Source organism: Rutilus rutilus (genome assembly GCF_951802725.1).
Source record: "Rutilus rutilus genome assembly, chromosome: 2".
Lineage (NCBI taxonomy): Eukaryota > Metazoa > Chordata > Actinopteri > Cypriniformes > Leuciscidae > Rutilus > Rutilus rutilus.
In genome coordinates this window covers 3,124,062-3,148,661 of record NC_140210.1, presented here as the reverse complement: position 1 = coordinate 3,148,661, position 24,600 = coordinate 3,124,062, and the positions used below count along the sequence as shown (strand labels likewise).

Sequence of the window (24,600 nt, the reverse complement as noted above, 5' to 3'; positions counted from 1 at the left end):
GACCAAACAAAACAAAATCAAGGCAGAACAGTTCTATAATGATTCAGAGATAAATCTCATTTTATATGCAAATCTATACTTGAATATGAAAAACATTTTGAGGTATACTGTAAATTGTGACCATGCAAATAAAACAAAAGTAAAAAATCAAGGCAGAACAGTTCAATAATGATGCTCATTCAATATGAAAATCTATACTATCAATATGCATAGGTTATATGTTATAGGTGACTACTTCTTTTGAGGTGTTTACTATGAAATTTGACCATGTAAATCTAATAATACTAAGAAATCAAGGCTATAATATTTGGCAGATTTAATTAGATCTCATTTAATATGCAAACATATAAATGTGCCTATATGCTATATTTCCATTGAAAGTACTATACATTTTAAGCATGTAAATCTAATAACAGTAGCCTAAGAAATCAAGGCAAAAAAAAAAAAATTGTATAATGATTGATAGATGTTGAACTAGATCTCATTCTGTGCCAAGCAGCAATTTTTACAGCTGTAAAAAGTGAAATCTACCCAATTTGACCCTTTAAATCACTAAGCTGTAATCAGGTTCATATTAAATCATAGCTAATTCACACGTCGCCACGAGAAGCATATTTTAGTCACCTTTAGAGAAAACACTTTGACTGTTTCTGACTATTTGCCTTGACAGGAACGCTGTTACTCGTGTTAATAAGACAGGCTGAGGGTTTGTCTTCTGTTCCCGAAGGAAACTCACCGACAGCGGCGAACAGCAGGATCAGCGCGCGCGTGTTTCCCATGTCCACCGCTTACTCCCGATATGAGCTGAAGACGGACTGAAGGACAGACAGACACACACACAGGTTCACACACACACATACACCTGTGATCCGGAGAGAGAGAGAGAGAAAGAGAGAGACCCTCGCTGGGATGACGTCAGGATCGCAGTTTGAGAGCGAACGTGAGATGACTGACGCGCGCGTGCGCGCCCGTGATTGATTCACGCTCGTGGAGGTTTAACGACCGAATGACGGAAGTGAAGCGGGATTCCCTACGTCTCTCTCTCTCTCTCTCTCTCTCTCTCTCTCTCTCTCTCTCTCTCTCTCTCTCTCTCTCTCTAGGATAGATAGATAGATAGATAGATAGATAGATAGATAGATAGATAGATAGATAGATAGATAGATAGATAGATAGATAGATAGATAGATAGATAGATAGATTATTCAGTATTATTGCAATTTTGTATTATATAAGTTTCAGTTCCATTCTGCAATCACAACTGTAATCTGTTTAGTAGAAAAATGACTTTTAAATTGAGTTATCATTCTCTCAGCACAGCAAATTAGAGGCGTATGAGCCTACTATGCCATCTAGTGTTGAGAAACCTTATAGTAGACACTTCCTATATGTGACTTTCAGTACCCTTGAGGAACAACCTTAATAACCTGGAGTACACCGACTCACTTCATGTTTACGGTTCACTTCTTGTTGGACTCAAACCAGCAGCATTCTGGCCTTCGGCTCTGAGCCATTGAGCCTATACCCTAACCCTAACCCTAACCCAAACCCATATATACCGGCTCATTCAGTGTTTATATGAGCATTGATTATTACACTGCAATCTTGAGTTTGTGGTGCATCTTTATTAGCAAGAGTGAGTTAATGTGCCGCAATCAGGGTACAGGTTAGCGGTTTCAGTTCGGAGAAAAAAAGAGAGAACTGAGAATAAAATGTTAATCGATTCTGTAGATTTCCTTCTGCTTCTAAAATCAGATGGAGACTGCTGCATTATGGTCAAGAATGAGGCATAACATCCTGATTGTAAGGCAAGAGACAATCTTTAAAGGTTTAAAGCCCTTTATACACATTGTCTCTTAGCATTTCTCCAAAAAAGTGTTTAAAGTCCCCCTGGAGTCAATAATTGCATCCCTTAAAACTCATCTTTGATCACCAAAATATCATATTTAAACTTTTTTTCCTTGAAAATAAATTTCTTCATGCCTTAAAATATCTTGAACGTAACTCTACTACACCCTTGCCTCATTTAGTATACGCGGTTCTATGATTATGCAAATGAGCCCACTCCACTCCACTCACTCACACCAGCTCAGGGATCCACGCCCTTTTATTTAGAATATATACAAATGTCATTTACATCTTTTAGTTTGTCAAGAGATTTAAAGCACCATTTTTGAAGAGTGCGCGTGTGCAAACGTGCTCTACTAGGTAAGAACGGGCCTATGATTGAATCTGGAAATAAAGCAAAAATGAGAAATAGTCCATGTCCGTAAATTTATAGCAAAACATCTAGCATTAATTTGATCTCAAAGAGATTCATTAAAAGAAGTTATTACTCCACCACCTGCATGACATCATTAACCAACGTGGTTGAACAACCACTTTGCAACACTACGGTTCCGGGAAACAGTCGTGACTAGCTTGTTGATTTCTTCAACGATGCACCATACTATAGTAAGGCGGGTGCCAGTAAGTCTGGGCTACCCCGTGAGAAAGCAAAAGGCTCTCCTGAGAACTCTCTCTTGCATATGTAAGAACAACATCCGAGACGCGGCACATAGTGAAACTCACACCTCACTTCTACAATCTCACCATCTCTCCTTCTCACCTAAAACTCACTTAAAACCTATGCAATGTTAAATGTGTGCAATAAGTAATTATACATGTTTGGTGTAATTTGAAATGTCTCAGTGCGACTGGTACAAAGGTCTCATTCCCACAGAAGTAAACCAAAAGGTAATAAAGTTTTAAAGAGTTTAGAGATAACTCACACACAGAGGAGGGTGTGTCTTCCAGGCAAATGGTATTCTGCTCCCAAAAGCTGTAAACTCTGAATGCAAACTCCCATTGTTAGCAGATGTTTGAAAGAAGTGAAAGAAGTTTCTATCTATACATGCAACAAGAGGCTCAGGGCGATTTTTAGCTCAAATTAGCCCGTGATGTAGAGTGTATGCAAAACACACAGCATCATGTATTTTATAATGTCAGGTTCGCATCTTCTCCCTTTATTCCGGAGCATTTGATGTTTTGTATTTATTATCTTTGAACTGATTATGAAATTGGCATGAGACATTTACCTGACATAATAAATTGTTACATTTGATTTATTCCGACTGATTTTGAAATTGTTTTCCCGAGTAGATTAAACGGATTCGTATGTTACCGCAAGTTTTGCGTCAGATTAGTGATGACTAATATTTGGCACTAATTCAAGTGTACGTGGTTTGCTCTGACAAGAAGTGAATTTCCGTTTAGGGCAGCAAACATGCTCCTTGACCAACCTAAATCTGGGTGTGTCTTACCTCTGTTTTCATTTAATGTTACTTTAGATAAGTGTACGTGGGAAACACGGCATGGCCAATCCAAAGCTTTTATAAGAGAAGTAAAGTTGGTTGACTTAACTGTAGTAGTGGCCATACCTCTACTGAAGTAATCGCTAGGTTAAATTCAAGTGTATGCAATTCCATGGGGGCTCTACTAAAGTATCTTTGATTGTGTAAGCGTGAATGCGACCAATCTCAGGTATATAGTTCGGTGACCAAAACTGATGAGCTTGTGAACGTGAGACCCGTTTTAAGCGTGAGGACCTCTGAGCGACTCCTAATATGATCGGGTAAAATATAAGTAAAGAGTTGAAAAGAATAATCAAATGTGCTGCTAAAATATTATATGATTTACCAATAACCAATTGACAATCTATCCTAAATTCGGGGTCGTTATACGTTTTTCCTGCCGCGCGGAAAGACCTTCACCCGTTCTATCGGATGCCGCCTTTGGACCGACCCAGACGGGCGTACTATGGTAGTGAAGGAGCGAGTTACGTCGTTGTACGAGAAACGCACTCCTGATTGGTTCCAAGGTAGTTTGTGACGTCAGAAACACCAGCGATTGCAAACCTTGTTTTTGAGACTGTCTTTGGTTCACTGCAGTTTTAAGGAGAAAATACTCAGCAATGGTGTCGACTTATGAATTTACACATGGTTTGTCTTAACGCATATTAAAAACATCACATAGACGTGTATAAACAACATTAAAAGCTGGATTTTCACTACAGGGGGACATGCAGTTTTCCTCTTTAATAACGTTTAGTTGCATGCACACAGTGAAGCATGCAGCCCATATGCACAACTTAACCTTGACGCATACATCATCCTTCAATAACTGTCCCCAGCAGTTTCGTATTTGTGTTTCTGGTGTATCTAAACTTATTATAGCCACTTCCTGTGTGGACAACCTAAAACAGGAAACACCTACATATAGAAAAGTGTTTGCTTTTTATTTTTTTGACGTCAGTTTCACATATTCTCCTGAAAAAAAAAAACTGGTCACACATAATGTGTTTTGTGACTTCCTTTGAGGCGTTCAAATGTCACGCAGATGAGATTAAAGCGTTTCTTATTTCCATGATGACACATTTCTGACCAACACCAAGATTAGCATGCACTTCTCCATTTATAATAGCCGTGGAAAAAAGATCTCATGATGGTGATGATTAATTGGAAAAATTGTCACGATGTGCATCAATAAACTTTCTGGCTTCACTAGTCTATAAGTATGTTTTATTAATTAATTAATTAATTAATTAATTTATCATCCCTTCGATTTTAATGCATTCGGTCCTTTCAGACATTTTTACGTAGACAATATTCAAAACTTTTCTTCTTTCTTCATCGTGTAAACGCATCACTGATTAACCTCAAATTTCATTATTACTTTTAGCTTAATATATTTATTAATAACTTTTATTAATTTTATCATAAAACTTGTATCAATATTTTCTAATATTTATTCATTTTCTAATTAATATAGAAAATTCTAATATTTACCTGACATTTTCACTCAGACTGACAGTTTACTTACATTTGAATCTTACAGGCCAAATTTGTCACAATACAAAAGGATGCTGTCGTTTGCAAGCAATTGTTCTAATTGTGTATGGAATATTTATGCATGTCCCATAATGTATTTTTATTAAGCTCAAAAAGAACAAAAAAAATCTCAGTTTACCACATGACTGGCTCACAAGAATAAACTTTTTCTCATGCATTATTTATTTGTACCATTTTAGAACAAGCTATGGAGCAATATTCACTGTGTGTCTGGGATTAATAATCTCATGTAGGGAAACAAGCTGATGTTTTGACTCTTAAGTGCAGTCTTCATCTTCAGAGGCCATCATCTCCCCCGCACAGGAAAACAGCAAACAATAGCAGAAAAGCTGACATGGCTGTGGGTGAAATGAGATGCAGTTAACCACATCCCTGAGGCCTTCAGTGCTGGTAGATGTGTAGATTTTAAGTGTGAAAACGTCACCACAGTGCACAAGAACCGAAATGAGTTTTGCATACAAAAGCATAGCCTACTTTGCATTTGCACCATGATTCGGTGCAATTTTCATAGCATTGTCAAAACCAATTTCGGTTTCAGAAGACCTTAAAGGAGAAATAATGCAAAAGACGGAACTGAAAACTTTTCAATAATTTAATTAAACTATTTAAAACCACAAGAATTGCTTTGCAAAAACTCAAATAGCCTATATAAATGCCTTTATTTAATGTAATAAATGCACGGACCAGCTCATAGACCAACTATACACTTTTGCAAGTTTTACCCCTAAAGAATGATAAACATGACGATAACGGAAAAAATCGGGTTAGTTGTATGTACATAAGGATGATTCCCCCCAGAGTTAGATAAGTCCATACATACCTTTATCATGCCGTAACTCTGTCTGACGCACCCACCGCTAGCCTAGCTTAGCACAAAGACTGGAGGTAAACGGCTCCAGCTAGCATACTAATCCCAATAAGTGACAAAATAACGCCAACATTTTCCTATTTACATGTTGTGATTTGTATAGTCACAGCGTGTACAAATAACAAGGTCACATTAAACACAGCCATCTTCTAACCCTATACATACTGGGGACTATATTCTCAGAAGGCGAAGCACTGCTACTTGGGCGGAGTAGCAGTTGGACTTATTGGGAGCAGTATGCTAGCTGGAGCCGTTTACCTCCAGTGTTTGTGCTAAGCTAGGCTAGCGGTGGGTGCGTCAGACAGAGTTACGGCACGCACAGAGATGAAAAGGGTATGTTTGGACTTATCTAACTCTGGGGGATACGGTGAATAAGCTAAAGTCCCAAAAAGTCGGCGTGTTCCTTTAAGATAACACAACCAACTGTCTAGAATAGATAATAAATTAAAAATATACATCCACAGCAACAGATGTAAGAATAATGTTCAAGAGCTCTGTTGCTTTTTTTAAAGAGACTAATAAGGAACCTTGATAGGAATAATTCACCTAAGAATTAAAATTCTGTCATCGGTCACTCACGCTCACCTTACAAACAAACTAAAATTTGAGGTTGTTTTTCATTTATGCTATATATTTCTCGGCCCCTATAAACTCTCAAAAATTTTTATATTCGTAGACAAGTGATAATCTGTTATTTTAAAGCTACACTATGTTACTTTTGGGGCTCTCGCGGTTGAAGCATAAACTCGCGGAGGAACATTGTTTTGGTCATTATGTTAGTCGTGCTTCGGCTCCGCTGCGCGGATGAATCTGATGGCTTGAGGTGCGCGCTGTGGCCGGTTTGTTTACAATGATCGCTTTATCAGTGCGAATGTCACTAACGACATCAAAACTCTCCCAGAAATGAAAGACAGAAGGAAATTCCCCCAAAATGTGTCATATGGGCAGATAAGTATCTTATATCCTGTTGTTGGTTGGACCTATTGAAAACAATTGTTTTTGAGTTGCAAACGCTTGCCAACATAATAGTATTAATATCAGATAACAGTGGAAACTATAACTTTGGCATGGCGAGAGATTGGCATTGTTTCTGTAATGTATTACAGTTACCAACCAAAACATTGTTTTGTGAACCTAGTAAGTGCGATGCTATATGCAAACTATGTTGATTCGTGTTTATTACGGTTACTGACGCTTTCCATTTTTGCTTGCACACTTTTATTTTTCTTATAGTTAGTATAATAATAAACATTCTTTCCTTTATTTACTGATATGACGTAAACACGCACGGAATAATGAAAGCATGCAGTTTAATAATTTGTATAAATTACACATTAGTATAAGTAATTGTTATAGGCCGAAAGAAGATTGGATTTTCTAAAGGCTTGGCGTATATAGCGCACATGTTGTTAAGACTATTTTTATGGTAAGCTTGTAAATCAACATCTACTTTCCTTGTCTGGACAATAACAGCTACATTCTGCCTATGACGAAGAAGAAAAAAAAAAAGAAAAAGTTTAGCAATAATAGCTAATAGTTGTGAGGTTGAGTATATGACCGAGTTTCTAAACTCTAACTGTTTCTAAAATGTAAGAGTGTTTTTTTTTTAGTTATTTTTTTTATGACACTCTTACAATCAATATATGGCTTTTGAAAACCATTCTAGGAAAGTCTCATATACTATGGTTCAGTCTCATTCCATTGGTCGGTACGGCTCTGGATTCCTCTTGTTTCGGTGCTGTTTGGTCCTCGGCTGAGGTAATGGAGGCGGGTATTCCTCGTCCTCGTCCTGAGGCGGTGGTGGGGGTCGAGCACGGATCTGGGCTTTGGGTTGAGTCTGGCCTCGAGGAGGGGTTTCTGGAGTTGGGCTGCAGGGCATTGAGTCTTCTTGCGGGACGGGTGGCGCCGGTTGCCCTCTGGCGGTCTGTTTGGATCTGCTTGTACCATTATGACCTGGGGTAAGTTCTGCCAGCCTCAACTCTTCCTCATCTGGAAGATATCAAAGACAAGATGTTCATAAACTTGCATTTTTCTAAACTGTAAAGTTATCTGTAATGTGAAGTGGTGGACTGATATGGATTTTTCAGAGAGCAGGATGACCAATATTTATTTACATATTATTATATAGCAGCTAGTAATATACCTGTAGCAAGTTCTTGATTTGAGTAATCCAGATGTAGTATCTCTTTAGAAATAAAGAAATTGATAAAAACGTGAATCCAAGTAACCGTGCTTAGTAATCTGGTAAGTGTGCATGCACTGGGAATCATATTTTCTCAAATTAACACCAAGTAACGCTAATTCTACATACAGTAGACAGTGAATATGATATATTTGTCGATCAGCTATTGTGCTAAATTTTTTAAAGTGTGGATTCTTAGAAAAACCTGTTTTTAGTGCCGATTGTTCTGTAAAATGCCACAGAAAAACCACATAAAGACGTTTGTATACAGGATATTATGCGGAGCTCGGTTATATCTGTTTTCTAGATCTGTCTGGTGCCGCCTAAACAAATAGATCTGGCAAATGCATTACGTAACAGAGGCCTAACATATTCAAAATGTACAAATATTAAGCATTAAACATTTTTTTTTTTTTTTAAGAGTCAGAGTTAACATTGAATCTAATCCATATGAGAAACAGGAAACTGTGGTAAACAACTTCGCTTTACAGTTTTAAACTTGTTAATTATAACAACCAGTTTTTGAGCAGATGCATTGATAGGAAAGATTGATAATTTTATTTAAATGCCTGTATTTAAGAGTTGGCATTTAAATATACGCTGAGGATTCTGAACATTTCAAGCTCAACAAGGACAACTACAGCTTCAGTTTGATCTTTTGTTGAAAACACAATTGCTCATTGATATATTTTAGAGGTGAAGAAGACGTTGCTGACCTTGTTGGCGCTTCGTACTTTGCCGACAGCTTCGACACGCACAGATGATGAGAACACAGATCAGCAGAAGCAGAAGGGCTCCTCCGCCGGCTAGGATGCCCACCATGACCCAGAAATCAAAGCCAAGGAGTTTACCAAAACCTGAACCTGAACCTGGACATGTAAGACATGGACCACATGAAATCAATAAACAGACAAGATTGTCATTATAAAACATCTATTTTAAGCTGCTTAAAATCAAACTGCATCTATGTAATGCTGTACGATCCAACGTTATTTCATGAGAGAGTCAAATGTTTTGGACACACTTTATTCTTCATTAACTGTTAAAAACAACTTGATCTGACAACTTAAATGCTTAGCATTATTTTGAAGGCTAATATGTGTACATGTATTGATTTCATTGTAATGTCTATGATTTGGATTGGACAGTGAAGTAAAAGCATCATCAAGTGTGCAGCATGCATGTTCCTCCTTCAATAATCTTTAAAAGGCTGGAATCTACAGTACGACCCAATACATTTTTAATGTAGTTGGGTTGTATTTTCTCTCACTTTATATAGTCTTGTTCCTTGGGAATGTCAAGCATGTTGGCAAATTCAAATACCATTGAGTTTGAATGAACACAACATTTGACATCAACATAAGGGAAACATTTTCTTCTATTTATCTTATCTTATCTTATTTTTTTTTGGTCATCACATAATTCCCAGACTCGAGTCATTTAATAGTTTTGATGACTTTGTTAATTAACAAATTAATTGTCATTTAATTTTAAAAAGTAAGTGTTTGTGCTGCTTTAACATGTTAAGTTATATTCAGATTGAAATGTGAAACTGTATTATGTGACAACTTGGATATTTGAGTAATCTCAGCTGAAGTTAAAATCCAGAGAAGTTATTCTAATGATACATTTTAAGTTGTGATAGCTAATTTCAAACATTTTGTAATAGTGAATAAGTGTGTCCAAACTTTTGGCTTATCTTCAGTAAGTTCACAGTTTAACACCATTTTGCAGAGTCAATGTGAAACATACGGTTATTTTACTGTCATAGATTCATGATTGTACGTCAGCAGCGAAAACAGGAAACGGCCCAAAAACCAGTTCATATACTTCATGAGACTAAAGTGAAATCGTGAAAAGTGCCAGAGCTGCACTTCTTAATGCTTTACATCAATGTTTAAGTTCAGGTCTGTTTAAGGTCTAGATTTAGATGTTTCCTTACAGACAACACAAGAGCATTTTTAACCATTTAACTAAGAATAAAAAGCATGTGAAATAAGAAATACTTACATGATACTGTAACACTCTCACTTTTGTTGTTGCTGACAGGATTGCGTGCCTCGCATGAGTACGGTTTATTCTCCTGTACTTGAGTAGATAACAAGAACACATGAGGTTTTTTTTCGTTCTGGATCATTTTGTCTTCTTTATACCAGGATAGAGTCAGATCTTCTCTTTTTCCGATATCACAGGTGAGAGTCGCATTCCCATCTTTTGTGCATCTGATCTTCACAGTAGGTTTAGGGGCCTTTTCTGTAACAGAAACATGCTGGTTATTTCCTATTGTAACTACTATAGAAATATACAGTCTGATTTTGTTATTATTATTGTGTTGGAAGGGTAGAAATATTTGTCATCTTACCATATACTTTAATTTCCACTTCTCCTCTACCAAGCTCTTTACCATCAGCAGTAAATGTGTTGAATGTATATTTGCCCGTGTCCTTCAGACTAACATTTAAAAATCTCAATGATCCATCTTCTTCCATAGATACACCTTCAGATATTTTTTTTATAATCCCATCTTTCCTGCGAAGAATGATGCCGCGTGTGTCATGGACCCATCTAATCTCAGAAGGTTTCTCATTGTTTTTTGTTGTCAGCTTAATGATGCAGGACTTTCCCTCAAGTAGATCTTTTCCACATGTCTCTGTTGAGACTATAATAAATAAAATCATATTAGTATTTAATAAAACTCAACAGGGTTCAACTGCTCATGTTTGGTTCACTATGAGGAAAAAGCATAAAAACAGAATGAATAATTCTCAGGGTGGGTTTCTTTTTAAAAATAAATTTCGGTTCAGACACTAACTTTAGACAACACAGTTCAATCCCACCATTAAAAATTACCCTGTTCATTTAACACACACTGACTCCTAACAGCAACAGGATCTGTCGTCACACTGTACGGGGTAAGTTGTCACAAAGGAGGATTTGCGTAAGTGCCTATTAAATCAGAATTTAAACTATAAAGCTATTATAAAAACAGAAGATATGTAAAAGGTCATTTAAATACCAAACCATTGTTATGGCCAACAGAACTTAAAGTTGTGTAAAATGACAACACATATGCAAGAAATGTTTCGAGTTCAAATCTGCCTTCATTATATAATGACTTGTGAGTGTGTTTCTCTTGTGTTCCTCTGTTTATCCTACAGATAGTTAGCAAAAATAATATGATACTGGAATTTCACAAAAAAAAAAAAAATATATATATATAATTATTAATTAAGACCATTTTGAACCAGATGTTTGAAACCAACAAATCATTGCTTGATTAAATAAGCATTTGTTTAAAATGACTCAAAACCTTATAGTTTCTGAAATACAGACTTTCTGCTATATAATAGAAAGCGATAGAAAAAAACAAAAAACATTTTGGGTTCCCAAAGAACTTTTCAATCAAAAGCTCTTAAAAAAGAAAAATGTCTTTCTTATTTTGAAGAACATTTAAATAATCTAAAGAACCTTTATTTCACTTCAAAGAACTTTTTGTGGAATGGAAAAACTCCTTCGATGTTTAAATGTTCTTCACAGAAACATAAAGTCCAATAAAGAACCTTTATTTTTAAGAGTGTAACACTATAATTTGACAACATATCTAAATATCCGACTTTCTGTGAGTGTCTTCTATGAAAGACTGACACGAACAAACAGCAGTTTGCATGTAAACTTCACTAGATTTGCATTTTAAAAGTGTCCAAAAATTACAGTAGAAGTTCATTTGTTCAAGTGGCCACTATAATATCCCATTTGTTGCTTTAAGGGCATATTTTACCTGATCTAACACTTAAAAATGGCCTTCACTAGTGTCTCTGACAAAAGCGAATTTAGATGTTACAGTGACTTGATAAAATTGAGTTGATATAAAATAACGCAGTGTGCATGAGATCAAATGTTAATATGGATTACTATTCTTGATATCTTTTAATCGCATCGTAACATGTGATCTCAACTACAAAATATCAATTTACAAAATATATAAGAAAAACTGTTTCTCCACTTCAGTCTATTAACATATCTATACAAAATGAATTCAGAACCTACCAGAGAGTGCAGCGAAGCCACAGAGGAATAGAAACAAGAGATTGTATTGGCAGCTCATTGCTCTTCTGAACACAGCAAATGTTCCAGAACCTTTTTCACAATCAACTGGAGGAAACAGAAAGAATTTCCTGTTTTGCGATCAGAGAGTTGGCGGTTATGTGCAGACAGAATCATGAAGTAAAGATGTCAGTTGCGCAGAAATTGAGACGGTGCTTCACAGGTGTGGAAGGATGTCATCTAATGTGCTGCATTATGAACCAGGTGCTTCTGTCTAACAGATATAGAATAGATATGATGTTTTGAGATGTTGGCCAGCTATTTTTATCTTTGGTCTTGCGGACTAGAAAGCTGGCAAGCACTGATTTATGAATAAAAATAAAATATTCTATATGATTTAAAAATAGAAAGGCTGATGGAAAGGTTTGTTGTAGATGTTTTTCATATTTTCTCATACTGGATCTAGGACAGTGGTTCTCAACTGGTGGATCACGACCCAAAAATGGTTTGCATGTCTGTAGCAGTGACCTGGTGGCTTCAATACATAATTACGTGACAATATAAATGTCATACAATGCTGCCATCTTGTGAGAAACTTTTCTTTTGAAATGCCTTAAAATTGATACATGTGCATTAAAGAGGACCTGTTATGCCCTTTTACAAAGTCTTGATGTTGTTTTTTTGCCTCTACTAGAACAGGTTTTCCTGCTTGAATGTTGATTATTTTCCTCATATTCTCCATTGTTGCAGCTCCTCTCTTCCCAGTCTGTCAGTAACGCCCTGTTTACTGTCTCTATGAAGCCCCTCCTTCTGAAAAGCACACTGTGCTCTGATTGGTCGGCTGGAGCAGTGTGTTGTGATTGGTCAAGCGCTTCGGATCGTGTTTGTGAAATGTCCCGACCCTTACCATAACTCTTTTCGTTTACATTTAAAAAATAATAAACATATTAATGTGTGGTTCAGGCAATATGTGCATATGTACTCACTGTAAAAAATGTCTAACCCTCCCAAATCAAAAATTTCAAGTGACCAATAACATCTACATTTTTCAGTTGGCCCAAGTGAAATTCTTGTTGCAATAGTCTGTTAACATTGGCTCAATGAGAAATAATAAGTCAGACTAATTGAAAAATTTAGATGTTATCGGTCACTTGAAATTTTTGACTTGGGGATGTAATTTTTTTTTTACAGTGCTCTGATTATCTTCACTGAAATAAAATGAAATATGACATAAAACACAACCCTGTCTCTTTTTGTTAAATGTCAGTTTTAATGTGAGGTTTAATTTAAAGTGAAAGGGATAAGAAGCTATACAATTAAAATGAAGCAAACAATTCAGTCAAATGTACAAAGCCAGCGCTCTAGTAGTAGGCAGCTACAAAGGTAAAGATCAAATTTCCATATAGGCGCTATCTTTATCAATAAACCATAGATTTGAGCTTTAAACAATTACATTCTCGCCTGAAAACTCTTAAAACTACAACTCGTGACACAACAACAGATTTATTTTTAAAGATTTCGCTGGTTTTCTCCTCTGCCATCGACGCTTTCTGGTTAGTGTGAGATGCATTCTGGGATACCTGGCTGTCTCTCAAGACCTCTCGATGCATCCTCGATAAAAGAGGCGGATCAAGAACACATCCGGGGATTTGAACTGTACTTGGCTAGATGTGAACTTTGAATTGAAAGCAGTACTTGGGCAGCGACTGATGACGTTTCACAGGAACACAAGAATGCACATTGAGAAACGGCCTACTAACTAACTCAACCAGGCCCCGCCCCTTTATTCTGCATATTAATTATTCAAATGAGGAATATTGTGATGCGTTTGTTCCCGGAAGAAAACTCAAGACTACAATGGAGGCATTTCAAGGAGTTCAGAAACACTGACACTAGCCGCGTTTCCATTACTCTTCAAATTGCGCACATTGAAATTGCGAATTGAAAATACGCCCAATGGAAACACGTCAATTTCGCAAAAACTCCCATTTATCGCAAAAAAGTTTTACGCTCGCATGAGGTGGGTTTTCAGGCAATTTGAAAAAGAAATATTTCGCAAAACTGCAATGGAAACAGTTTTTGCACATTTACAGGTCACCAGACGTAGATGACGCGGTGTGTTTGGACAAGACGAGACAGAGTTCTTTATTAAATTCATAAAAGACAAAAGAATTACAGGAATACTGGATTCTAAACCTCAAAGAAATGCCACAATCAAGACCTCGAAGCAGAAATGAGTGAGAAACGCCCAGAAACACGCCTATTGATATAGAGAATACCCCCTGCTGGAGGGACTTTGCAGAGCTTTTCATGATCAAACAGCAACATGTGTGTACTTGGCAAAATGAGCATTATTTATATTAGCTTTAGCCTATTTAGTCATGAAATATTTGTCAGGGTAAAATCAATTGATTATTTTGAAAGACGCTTCTTTTACCTTAGAGAAAGGGTATAAACATGTGTCACACAATCAAGCAGAGGTTCTCTTGTATTTTCGGTGAAGTTCATTTCACATTGAACCTTCCTCCTTTCTGCCACAAGAGGCCAGGGCATGAAAGATCATGAACCCAGCCCAACCTACAGACTCGAGACAGACAACAGCTCTGTTACATGCCTTCACTAGATTATACACTAACACAAAACCAAGAAGATCGAAAGAGAAGAAGAAAAGCAGTGTGAAGATGTTCTTCAGATGTTCTCATTTTCTCTGGATCTTGATCATCTGCGAAGTCGTTTCAGGTACTGTAATACCTCAGACTTTAGTACAAATACATACAAGTGCTGTGTTGGTAATGATATCAGAAAGTTATATCATGGTACTGAATGATTATTTGGCATTTGCAAAACACTCCAAGATACTTAAAGCTTGAGAAAATCATAGTACTACTCATACATGTCCAAAAGGTTGGGTATTTTTGTCATTTTTAGTGTAAGAAGTCTTCACTTTAAAAATCAAACCTCTTAAATTGTATTTTCATGTTTAAATTGGTGCCTTGGGGTTTCAAGAGTGGTTCAAAATTACAACCACAAAAGTCCATTGCATTGTGAATTTGATTGAATATCTTAAATCTTAAAATAAAAAAAATATTTTGAAAACAAAGCGGCTGTTAAAACAATGAAAATTCTTTTTAATGTTGTTTAAAAAAAAAAAAAAAAAAAAAAAAAAGTACTATGCAATGTCAAACTTGCTTATAAGTTTATATAATGTGTTAATATATAATTTCTCTCAGGTGATAATGTGATGAAAGCGGTGAATAGTGAAACTGCGTTCACTCCAGTGTCTGGATCTGTGTCTCCCAGCACCACCAGCATCACATGGAAACACAGAGACAATGCTGGAGTTGTTGTGAAGGTCATTGAATGGGACCGGGAGGATGACAGCACTGAAATTCCCAACCCCAAATTCAGATCCCACGCGAGCCTGGAGAAACACAATGGAGAACTCTCTTTAAGAAATCTACAGCTCAAACACACTGGTGTTTATACCCTCGACATCAACAGTAAAGAGCAAAGAAAACAATTCACTCTGACTGTTATAGGTGAGCCAAAATACTGGCACATTTAATTTTCATCATCATAATTATTAATATTACAGCTGTGTTAGAAATAATTTAGTAATAACACAACTAATGTATTCGTTCTGGGTCATATAACAAAAATGTATTTAAACATTAACACATTATTTCAAATTATGATTTTCTTTTTGACGGACAAAAATACACCAGTATTTTTTATATAGTTTTATTATATTGTGAATTAGCTTTTATTTTTATTTTTCATGTTTATTTAAATCTTAGTTATTTAGATATTTAGTATTTTTGTAATTTCTTTGTGCTTTTTTTTCCAATATTGCTTTTAGGTTTTAAGTTTTAGGTATATAAGTTTTAGTTATTTAGTTTTCCAGTTATAATTTAGTGCTTCGACTTAAAAATATTTCAGTTTATTTCATTTAGTTTAAGTTTTTCATCTAACATTTTTATTTTATATCTTGATTTATTTTATTTTTTATTTTATTTGAATAAATTTAGTATTTTTGTTTTGTGCTTGTCAAGTTATTCTTTTTTTTATATATATATATATATATTGGGTTTGAATAATTTTTATTTTAGTTTTCCAGTTAACCAAAACTTAAACTGTTAAAAACATTTCTGTTAATTGAAATAAAGCTGAAATATTATATAAATTAATAAAATATAAATATTAGAAGAAATACTTAAACTAATTGGAAATTAGGAATGTTGCCGTGGCAAACAAAAATGTAAGTTAAATTTAAGTTTAATTTGAAGCACTAAAATGATTAATGATAATAACCCTGCAATACACAGATACTTAAAATAATTGCAATAATCATGCTTTGCACAGACAGCCTTCTCATATAAAACCATTAAACAATGGAATCAACTCCCAGATTGAAATTATCTGTGGATCTGAATAATTTCTCTCGAAACTTAAAAAATTACATCATCGATAACCAGCTGTGTCAGCATCAGCTCATTTAAAGTCTACAAATGTAATATTGAAGTAAATGTTTTTGACTATGTTGTATATATTTTAGGATGTTATGGTTTTTTGATTCGTTTTTTTATTTATTTAATGTTTTAATATTGTGCACCTGCCCGGGGACTACAGATGGAAAGTAGCTTTTGCTAATTCTGGTACAAAACATCTTTTCGAAAGATTAATGTATTTTGTACATTGTCCCTGACAAATAAACTAATAAAATAAATAAAATAAAAATAAATGATTTTTTTTATTAAAATTAATAATTATAAGTTACATACAACATATACAATATATTGGGTGCATATTTACCTTTTGATGAACATTTGGATCAGAATAAGTATATTATATCAGTATAATATATTTATATACACTGAATAAAATTATAAATGCAACACTTTTGTTTTTGCCCCCATTTTTCATGAGCTGAACTCAGAGATCTAAGACTTTATCTATGTACACAAAAGGACTATTTCTTGTTGTTCACAAATCTGTCTAAATCTGTGTTAGTGAGCACTTCTCCTTTGCAGAGATAATCCATCCACCTCACAGGTGTGGCATATCAAGATGCTGATTAGACAGCATGATTATTGCACAGGTGTGCCTTAGGCTGGCCACGATAAAAGCCCACTCTAAAATGTGCAGTTTAATCACACAACACGATGCCAGATGACTGCAGGAATGTCCACCAGAGCTGTTGCCCGTGAATTGAATGTTCATTTCTCTACCATAAGCCATCTCCAAAGGCGTTTCAGAGAATTTGACAGTACATCCAACCGGCCTCACAACCGCAGACCACGTGTAACCACACCAGCCCAGGACCTCCACATCCAGCATCTTCACCTCCAAGATCATCTGAGGCCAGCCACCCGGACAGCTTCTGAAACAATCGGTTTGCATAACCAAAGAATTTCTGCACAAACTATCAGAAACCGACTCAGGGAAGCTCATCTGCATGCTCGTCATGCTCGTCGTCCTCATCAGGGTCTCGACCGGACTGCAGTTCGTCGTCGTAACCGACTTGAGTCGATATTCGATGGCGTCTGGCACTTTGGAGAGGTGTTCTCTTCACAGATGGTATTGGTAGGCGTATGTTATGGACAATGAACACAGGGGCATTTTATTGATGGCATTTTGAATGCACAGAGATAACGTGACGAGATCCTGAGACCCATTGTTGTGCCATTCATCCACGACCATCACCTCATGTTGCAGAATGATAAGGCCCCATGTTACAAGGATCTGTACATAATTCCTGGAAGCTGAAAACATCCCAGTTCTTTCATGGCCAGCATACTCACTGGACATGTCACCCATTGAGCATGTTTGGGATGCTCTGGATCGATGTATACGGCAGCGTGTTCCAGGTCCTGCCAATCTCCAGCAACTTCCCACAGCCATTGAAGAAGAGTGAACCAACATTCCACAGGCCACAATCAACAACCTGATCAACTCTATGAGAAGGAGATGTGTTGCACTGCGTGAGGCAAATGGTGGTCACACCCAGTATCGAAAACCAGTATCGAAGTATTGGTCCTCGTCAGCTTTTTTTTCGGCCGATTCGACATGTTGAATCGGCGTCGGGCCGTTGGTGAAAGAGGGAACTCTGATGGGCTGTTCAGCTTAGTGAACGAGTCAGTGCACAAGAATAATAGCAAAACAGCGAGCAAAGTCAAAACGGTACAGGTAGACGCTGTTCTAATGTTACGTCATCTTACCTGAGTGTTCTTTGAAGAATATTAACATGAGAGGAGTGGAATAAAGAAAGTGTTTAGCAGGATTATATTCAAAACGGTAAGCACGCACTGCTTTGTTTACGGTTTGTGTATCTGCAGCCGGCAGCGTCGCTTTCCCTTTTTGAATGACGAATATAGACTAATATATCTGCAGAAATAGACAGTTGTCTCATTCACACGCAGGCGCAGAACGGCGAGAACGCGCATTCTAGCTAACAGTCGGCAGTAGTTCTCTCGGTGTGTTCAAGTGCAGCTTTTTACCCGACGTGAGGCGACAACACAGTCGGCTTTCATCAGCGCTAGTTAGTGATGTTACGTATGACACTGAAGCTTCGATGTGCGTATCGCACATGCGACACAATAGGCTTGTTTGAGATGCGCCTTGCCTCGCCTGGAATGTATGCGAGAGTCGGCGGCTGCAGTGAGGGGAGGAGTGAAAAAAGCGCAGGAAAGCCGGACAGATCTCTCCTCTCGCAGCGGATCTGACACCTGCGAGATCAAAGATGGATATCGCGGGATTCACGGGATTTACGCTCGTGCACAGTGTTGCTAATAAACTGGATGGAATTTAAGTTCTGTTGCTTTTATATGAAAATAAATATAATGAAAGTAGCCTACTTATTTAATTCCATTCCAAATACGTTTATCATTCTTTTTTTATTTAATATACAGACATATGTTTTTTTTTTTTTTTTTTTTATAAAAATTACATTGCATAACCCATAGAGATAGCACTGTCAGATAGTTTGGGAATATTCACACATAACGTATACACATAAAACATGATATCAGAGTTTTAAAATCAAACATTTTAAAACAGAACAATACATCACGGTTGTTTAAACCAATGAGCATTAAGCTGTGTCGTCAGTAAGTCGTTTCACATCATGCTTTTGATCAGCGCAGTCAGTGGAGAGCAACTGCGCTCGACTGCAGAATCCGACACGTCCGCCTTGCGCTCGCGAGAGATTTTTGACATACATCAGCATGACATCAAGCCTAATTTCTAGTGAAGCCCCGTATCGGGATGTGCATTGGTTTAGTCACGTGATCGACGACAAACAAAGCCTCACTTTCTGTCCAATCACGTGCGCGTTTCGCTTTGGGTGTCAGAAGGCTCATACCCTAGATCTTATTTAACGAGTCATTGTTGGCTCAGTCTGGTTGATTGGTTTGTGAGGAGAGAAAATGAATTTATTTAATGAACAAATCAAACACAAACATGTAAGGCTTCTATTTGTACAGATAACATCAGGGCCGCGGGAAGAGGGCACCACTTTTGAATAAGAAACAATATCAAGACTATAAAACTCATAAAAAAATGCCCACACACTCAAACCACCTGACTGCACATCACATTTTTGACTTTATTCATTCTGCTTTTATTCGTAATGCAATGGACCGGTCAACGGGACATAAATTAATCCTTAAAGGATGGGACTTTATGGGACATTTGCACAAAAAGAAGAAATAACTTACCGTAGCCTATTTTATAAGTCGCTCCGGAGTCGCATATCAGTAAAGAAATGCGCCACGAGGAAGAAAAAAAACATATATAGCCTAAGTCACACTGGACTAAGTCGCAGTTTTTTTTAAATATTTATTTCACAAAAAATGTTACAGACAGTTCTCTGCTACGGACGTGAGCGCTCTAAAGCGGCACTAAAAGAATGTTTTAAACTGACCTCAAACTGAAAGCACAAAGCCTGTCTTTAAATTTAATTTCGTTTTGTATTAATTGTATCTTAATTTTAATCGATGTTTCATCAACCAATTGTCTGGATTTAATAAATAAGAAGTAAATATAGGCTATTAGAAAATAGATAATCAGGACACGGAGGCGCTGGCGAACCTGGAGCTTGTCTCATAAATGAACCGAAACTCAGCGTAGGCCTATAACTAGGTAGCCTATTGCCTCACAGACCTGAGACATATAGATAGCTTGAAATGTCTACTTTTAAGCAGAACAATTCAAAACGAAAGAAAACAGACTACGCTGCTTATGTAATTTGTATGAAATGTGCATTTCTCTCTTTACTTTTATTAGTAAACAATTAAAATGTCTCCTCCTATATTATACATATTTGCCTGTTCCTTACAAAACACTGACAGTGTTTTTTTTTTTATTTTTTATTTTTTTTGAGCAGCTGCGGACAAATTCTTTCGACACACACACACACAATATTACATAACACTTTGCGCTTATGTTTTAAAAAAGATAATTTAACATATAAATAACAATTTTTAAATAGCCCACTTAAAGTGTTTATTACAAATAAATGACTAAATGCTAAAAATTAATTAATTTTAATGAACAAACATATGCGTTTCATTTACAATTCTGTGAAAACAGGGGGTGCTGCAGGGTGGTTCCCGCGGCCCTGCATAACATTGAAACTATGGAGTGTGTTGTGGTTTCTTCATCTGCCAGAGCTTCTAACACAGGCTTCTGTATTTTAAATAAGCACCAGATGGCGCTGTTCTCGACACTCTCAAAGTTTTGAATCTTTTCCCGGAATAGTCAGGGGAAAGCCTCAGTGATTCATGAGGCTTCATTTCCCCATCCATAGCGCTAGTTCGTCAGTGTCGGCTTGGTGTGTTCCACGCTTAAGACTTTGCAGGGAATGAATGTGAAACCCAGGCTATTATAGGGTGAGTTAAACAAGGTAATGAGACACAGGTGGATGTAATCAGGAATGGTGAGTCCAGGCAGAGAGTTTGGAAATGTAGTTTCATTAGGGAATGACAATAGTCCAGGTGGAGTGCCCTCTGGTGGTAATGCTGGGCACTCTCACTGGTAATCGTGACAATATATAATACATGTTCATTTTCATCTTAATTCACAGAGCCTGTCCGCAAACCTTATATTAAAAAAAAGTGCACATTTGAAGATGTTCCTGAATGTTCCTTGAGTTGTGATGATGATGGACCCGCTGAAAGTACAGTCATCTGGAAGAACTCAGCTGGAGAGCCGCTGTACCGACGAGATCGTAATACGAGGGTATTAACAGTGACCAAGAGCGGTAACCCAGAGAACTCCCACATGTGCACACTGAAGAGCGCAGTGAACGAGGAGACCAGTGATCCAGTGTATGAGAGAGATCTGTTTGATGGTAAGACTAAAGTAATAACATTAATCACCTTACTGGATATCATCAGGCCACAACCATTTTTTACACAAGTACGCAAAGTATATCTCGAAGTATATCTCACACTTCTGACGTTTTTTATCACAATTCTGAGTTTATTACACCTCTGACTTTTATTCTTTTGTGCATTTTCGAGTTTATATCTCAAACATCTGACTATTTTCTCTCAATTGCGAGTTTGTCTCTCAGTTCTAACTTTTTTCTCACAATTCCGAGTTTAAATCTTGTATTTCTGACTTTACCTATTTCTCTGGCTTTTGTCTCTGAATTATGAGATAAAAACTCACTGTCACAATGTCTGAATTGTGAGACAAAAAAATTACAATTTTGTTTTTGTTTTGTTTTTCGTGGAAGAAACAAGCTTTCATACTGGCCAGTGCTTGCATACATTCACATACTTACGTAAAGTAGGCTATGTGTCTGGATTTATTCTATCATTTAGGTAATGCTATAATTCAGTAATGCAAGATACAATTTAATAATTCCCTTATTAATTAATAACCTTAAAAATCGAATAGGATCTATAACTATCTATAAGTGATTTTTCATTTCATGCCAACTGTGATAACCTATTTTTTCTACAGAAGATTCAAACACAGTATTAGTCACTGCAATTGTCGTCCCTTTCATCGCTGGGGTCCTGTTCTTGATCCTGATTATATGGTAAGACTGAATTTAATCTTTCGAACATTTGAAATGTGTTTCTTTATCATTTGCTCAACACAGCATTTGAACCACTGCCCCAAACTTGAGGAAATTTGCCATTTGCAACCTTCTTTACTTCCATTATGTCACATTCTTTGTGAGAGCAGATATTGTAAGGCAGGACTTGATTGTATCTGGGAATTTATTAAATTGTGAAAAATGGCAGAATGTGTACCTTCATTTTGTCAGCAGCTCATTAATCATTCACAGTAAAAAATAAAAATGTGTGTTTGGTATAAATAGGGTTGATTATAATTTCATGTTGACTGTAAATGACTAGTGTAAATGATTCATTTGTCACTGTTGTTTTTTAAGGTGTTTCTGCTGTTAGCTTGAGAGACACACTATTAGAGTAAGTGTATTTTCTTAATTCCTCGTGGGAAATCTTTACTGTATGCAACATTATAGAAAAAAAAAAAAAAACGTAATAATGTACATATTTTCATTTATTTATTTCATATAATACTATAATTTCATTTACTTAACTTTTAATGTTTCAGAACATGTTTTTGCAGCTGAGCATTAACTCTGTGCATAATTGATGAACAAAGACTTTTCTCCACCCAAAATCTATGTAATAATCCGGGTTTTTCCTGGCTCAAAATGAGGCGTAGGTGCTAAAATCCCGTTCATGTATTTTAATAAGATAATTAAATGTGTATTTTTCGTAGACCATCATATAGCCTACTGTGTTTCCCACAGTATTTTTGTGGGTGGAGCTCGGTACCTCTAGGGGTGTCCGGGGGCATGGCCCCCCGTAAGAAAATTTTGTTCATTTTAAAGATAAATTCATTAATCTGGTGCACTTTGAGTCCCCCGAATCTGCTGTTAAAAATAAATAATCCACCCGCAAACCTCCCGAACCTATGATATTCTCTGATTTAGATATCTGCATCTGATCATCACATTTCAATTATTCAAATTCTCAGTGTTAAGCATGATAATATGATAAAATATCACACTGAAGTAGGCTGATTTCAAATTAAGATTTATTTAAAATAAAAGTTCTTCTTTTGTCAAAATTACATTTCCAGCCTATAAACAGAGGCTTTACTCCCTTCAAACTTAAATTGTCAATGTTTCATTACATCACTGTTGGAAAACACATTATTTAGCTTTACAAAGGGCATTTCTTTCCCTACTCTCAGGGAACTGAGGTTACGTTAGTAACCGAGTACGTTATTTCTTATTTTATTTTTTTGATATTGAAAATTGTTTTAATCAGGGCATTTGTCCGGTTGGGCAAGTACAATTCTCTTTCACTTGTCCCTTAAAAAACACACGCATGTGTCCCGGACAAGCGTTAATGTCGAAATTCTATTCAGATCAGTAAATTACCAAACAATCATAAAAGAAAGAAATATTATCTTACTGTCATTGTGAGGTGAAAATGAGGATCCACTCTGCCAGACTCTCGTGAAAGTGCTTATCTATAGCACGAAATTTATTTCTCGTACCATTTATTCGCCAAAAATAGTTTTTGCGTGCATATGATACACACTTTATTGCGTGTAATACGCACGTACTCTACACCCCTAATCCTACCCAAGGAGTTTGCAGTGCGTATCATTTACACGCAAAAAAACAACAACTATTTTTGGCGTATAAATGGCACGATAAATAAAAAATGTATCTGTTTATAAATTCAACAGTCTGTAAATTCCTTCAGATAACAGCGTGTGGCGCACTTGAGCGTCTTTTTTTAGATGCAAATCGCGAAGCGGCTGCGCAATACTTTGATTAAAAAAAAAATTACATTATAAATGATGTTTCTATTATTTTAGGTTTAATGAAAAACCAGGGGACCACCCGAGGTAATTTTTTGGGGCCTTATGGGGGGGTCCCTTGATGCTTATGGGGGGGTCCCGGACACTGGTGATATACCCAGCTGATGAGTTCTGTTGGTTTCATGACCAATCAGCATCCAAGGAACTAATACTGTATGTTTTTTTTATAATGTACATTTAAAAACGAGCATTATTTACAGTTATTTTTTTTTCTCCTCAGAAATGACATTCATGAGTGAATGACTGATGCTCATCATGAACCTTCAAACGTGTGGATCTTCTCGACACATTTTACTAAAGCATCTGCTCTTAACCGCCTGTGCCTTCAGAACTTTTACTGTCTCCTCTGGTTCTGAATATATAAATCTATGGTTAAATATGCAAACACTTTTTCAAGGAGGGACAAGATGAGAATATCTTACTGGCACCAAACAGAGAGTAGCGTATGAATAAACAAATCATCTATTCATTTTTCTTTTGTGGAGAAAAGCAGAGAATGCATTTAATTCTGTTTCATGAAGCTAAAAAGGCAAAGGGATTGTTCTGCGCTCACATCCAAAATATGATGAGTTTGATAAAGGGACATGAACCAATAAAATAGTAAACATTGAATGCAGTGTATCACTTTGAATAAAATCCTGTGTAAAATGTGAATGCATCTAGTGTGGTTATTTTTCATGCATTATGGTTGTGGTTTGTAGTCTTGCTGGAAGCAGACACACTTGTGTTGTGCCAGACATTAA

The 24,600-nt window shown here is 36.4% G+C and overlaps 3 protein-coding genes across 3 annotated transcripts in view; 1 reads left to right on the top strand and 2 right to left on the bottom strand.

Moving 5' to 3' along the window:
• ptgfrnb (prostaglandin F2 receptor inhibitor b) overlaps positions 1-950 on the bottom strand; it is a 47,527-nt gene extending 46,577 nt beyond the window's left edge. Inside the window, exon 1 of the mRNA XM_084392803.1 lies at positions 737-950. Within this exon, the coding sequence (XP_084248929.1) occupies positions 737-779 (43 nt within the window). The 5' untranslated portion in view covers positions 780-950. The remainder of the gene's footprint in view (positions 1-736) is intronic.
• A 5,993-nt stretch (positions 951-6,943) lies between these two features.
• Positions 6,944-12,256, bottom strand: cd2 (CD2 molecule). The gene is made up of 5 exons (XM_084403033.1): positions 11,984-12,256; positions 10,299-10,595; positions 9,947-10,189; positions 8,653-8,805; positions 6,944-7,743 (listed from the first exon to the last, which is right to left on the bottom strand). Exons 1-5 carry the CDS (start codon positions 12,039-12,041, stop codon positions 7,448-7,450), a joined length of 1,047 nt encoding a protein of 348 aa, XP_084259159.1. The 5' UTR covers positions 12,042-12,256; the 3' UTR covers positions 6,944-7,447.
• Positions 12,257-14,536: 2,280 nt separating this feature from the next.
• Positions 14,537-24,509, top strand: LOC311286879 (uncharacterized protein). The gene is made up of 6 exons (XM_084403326.1): positions 14,537-14,719; positions 15,211-15,519; positions 21,063-21,329; positions 21,950-22,028; positions 22,386-22,422; positions 24,078-24,509. The coding sequence occupies exons 1-5, from the start codon at positions 14,542-14,544 to the stop codon at positions 22,399-22,401; spliced, it is 849 nt and encodes a 282-aa protein (XP_084259452.1). The 5' UTR covers positions 14,537-14,541; the 3' UTR covers positions 22,402-22,422; positions 24,078-24,509.
• The last annotated feature ends 91 nt before the right edge of the window (positions 24,510-24,600 follow it).

What these genes read in the sequence shown, in the direction of transcription:
- cd2 (XM_084403033.1), bottom strand. Translation starts at nt 12,041, where the DNA reads ATGAGCTGCCAATACAATCTCTTGTTTCTATTCCTCTGTGGCTTCGCT. An exon ending in TGAGAGTGTTACAGTATCAT is followed by an intron (nt 8,806 to 9,946) that starts GTAAGTATTTCT and finishes TTACATGTCCAG; the next exon opens with GTTCAGGTTCAGGTTTTGGT. An exon ending in AAGTACGAAGCGCCAACAAG is followed by an intron (nt 7,744 to 8,652) that starts GTCAGCAACGTC and finishes GATATCTTCCAG; the next exon opens with ATGAGGAAGAGTTGAGGCTG.
- LOC311286879 (XM_084403326.1), top strand. Translation starts at nt 14,542, where the DNA reads ATGAACCCAGCCCAACCTACAGACTCGAGACAGACAACAGCTCTGTTA. An exon ending in CATCTGCGAAGTCGTTTCAG is followed by an intron (nt 14,720 to 15,210) that starts GTACTGTAATAC and finishes AATTTCTCTCAG; the next exon opens with GTGATAATGTGATGAAAGCG. An exon ending in TGAGAGAGATCTGTTTGATG is followed by an intron (nt 21,330 to 21,949) that starts GTAAGACTAAAG and finishes TTTTTTCTACAG; the next exon opens with AAGATTCAAACACAGTATTA.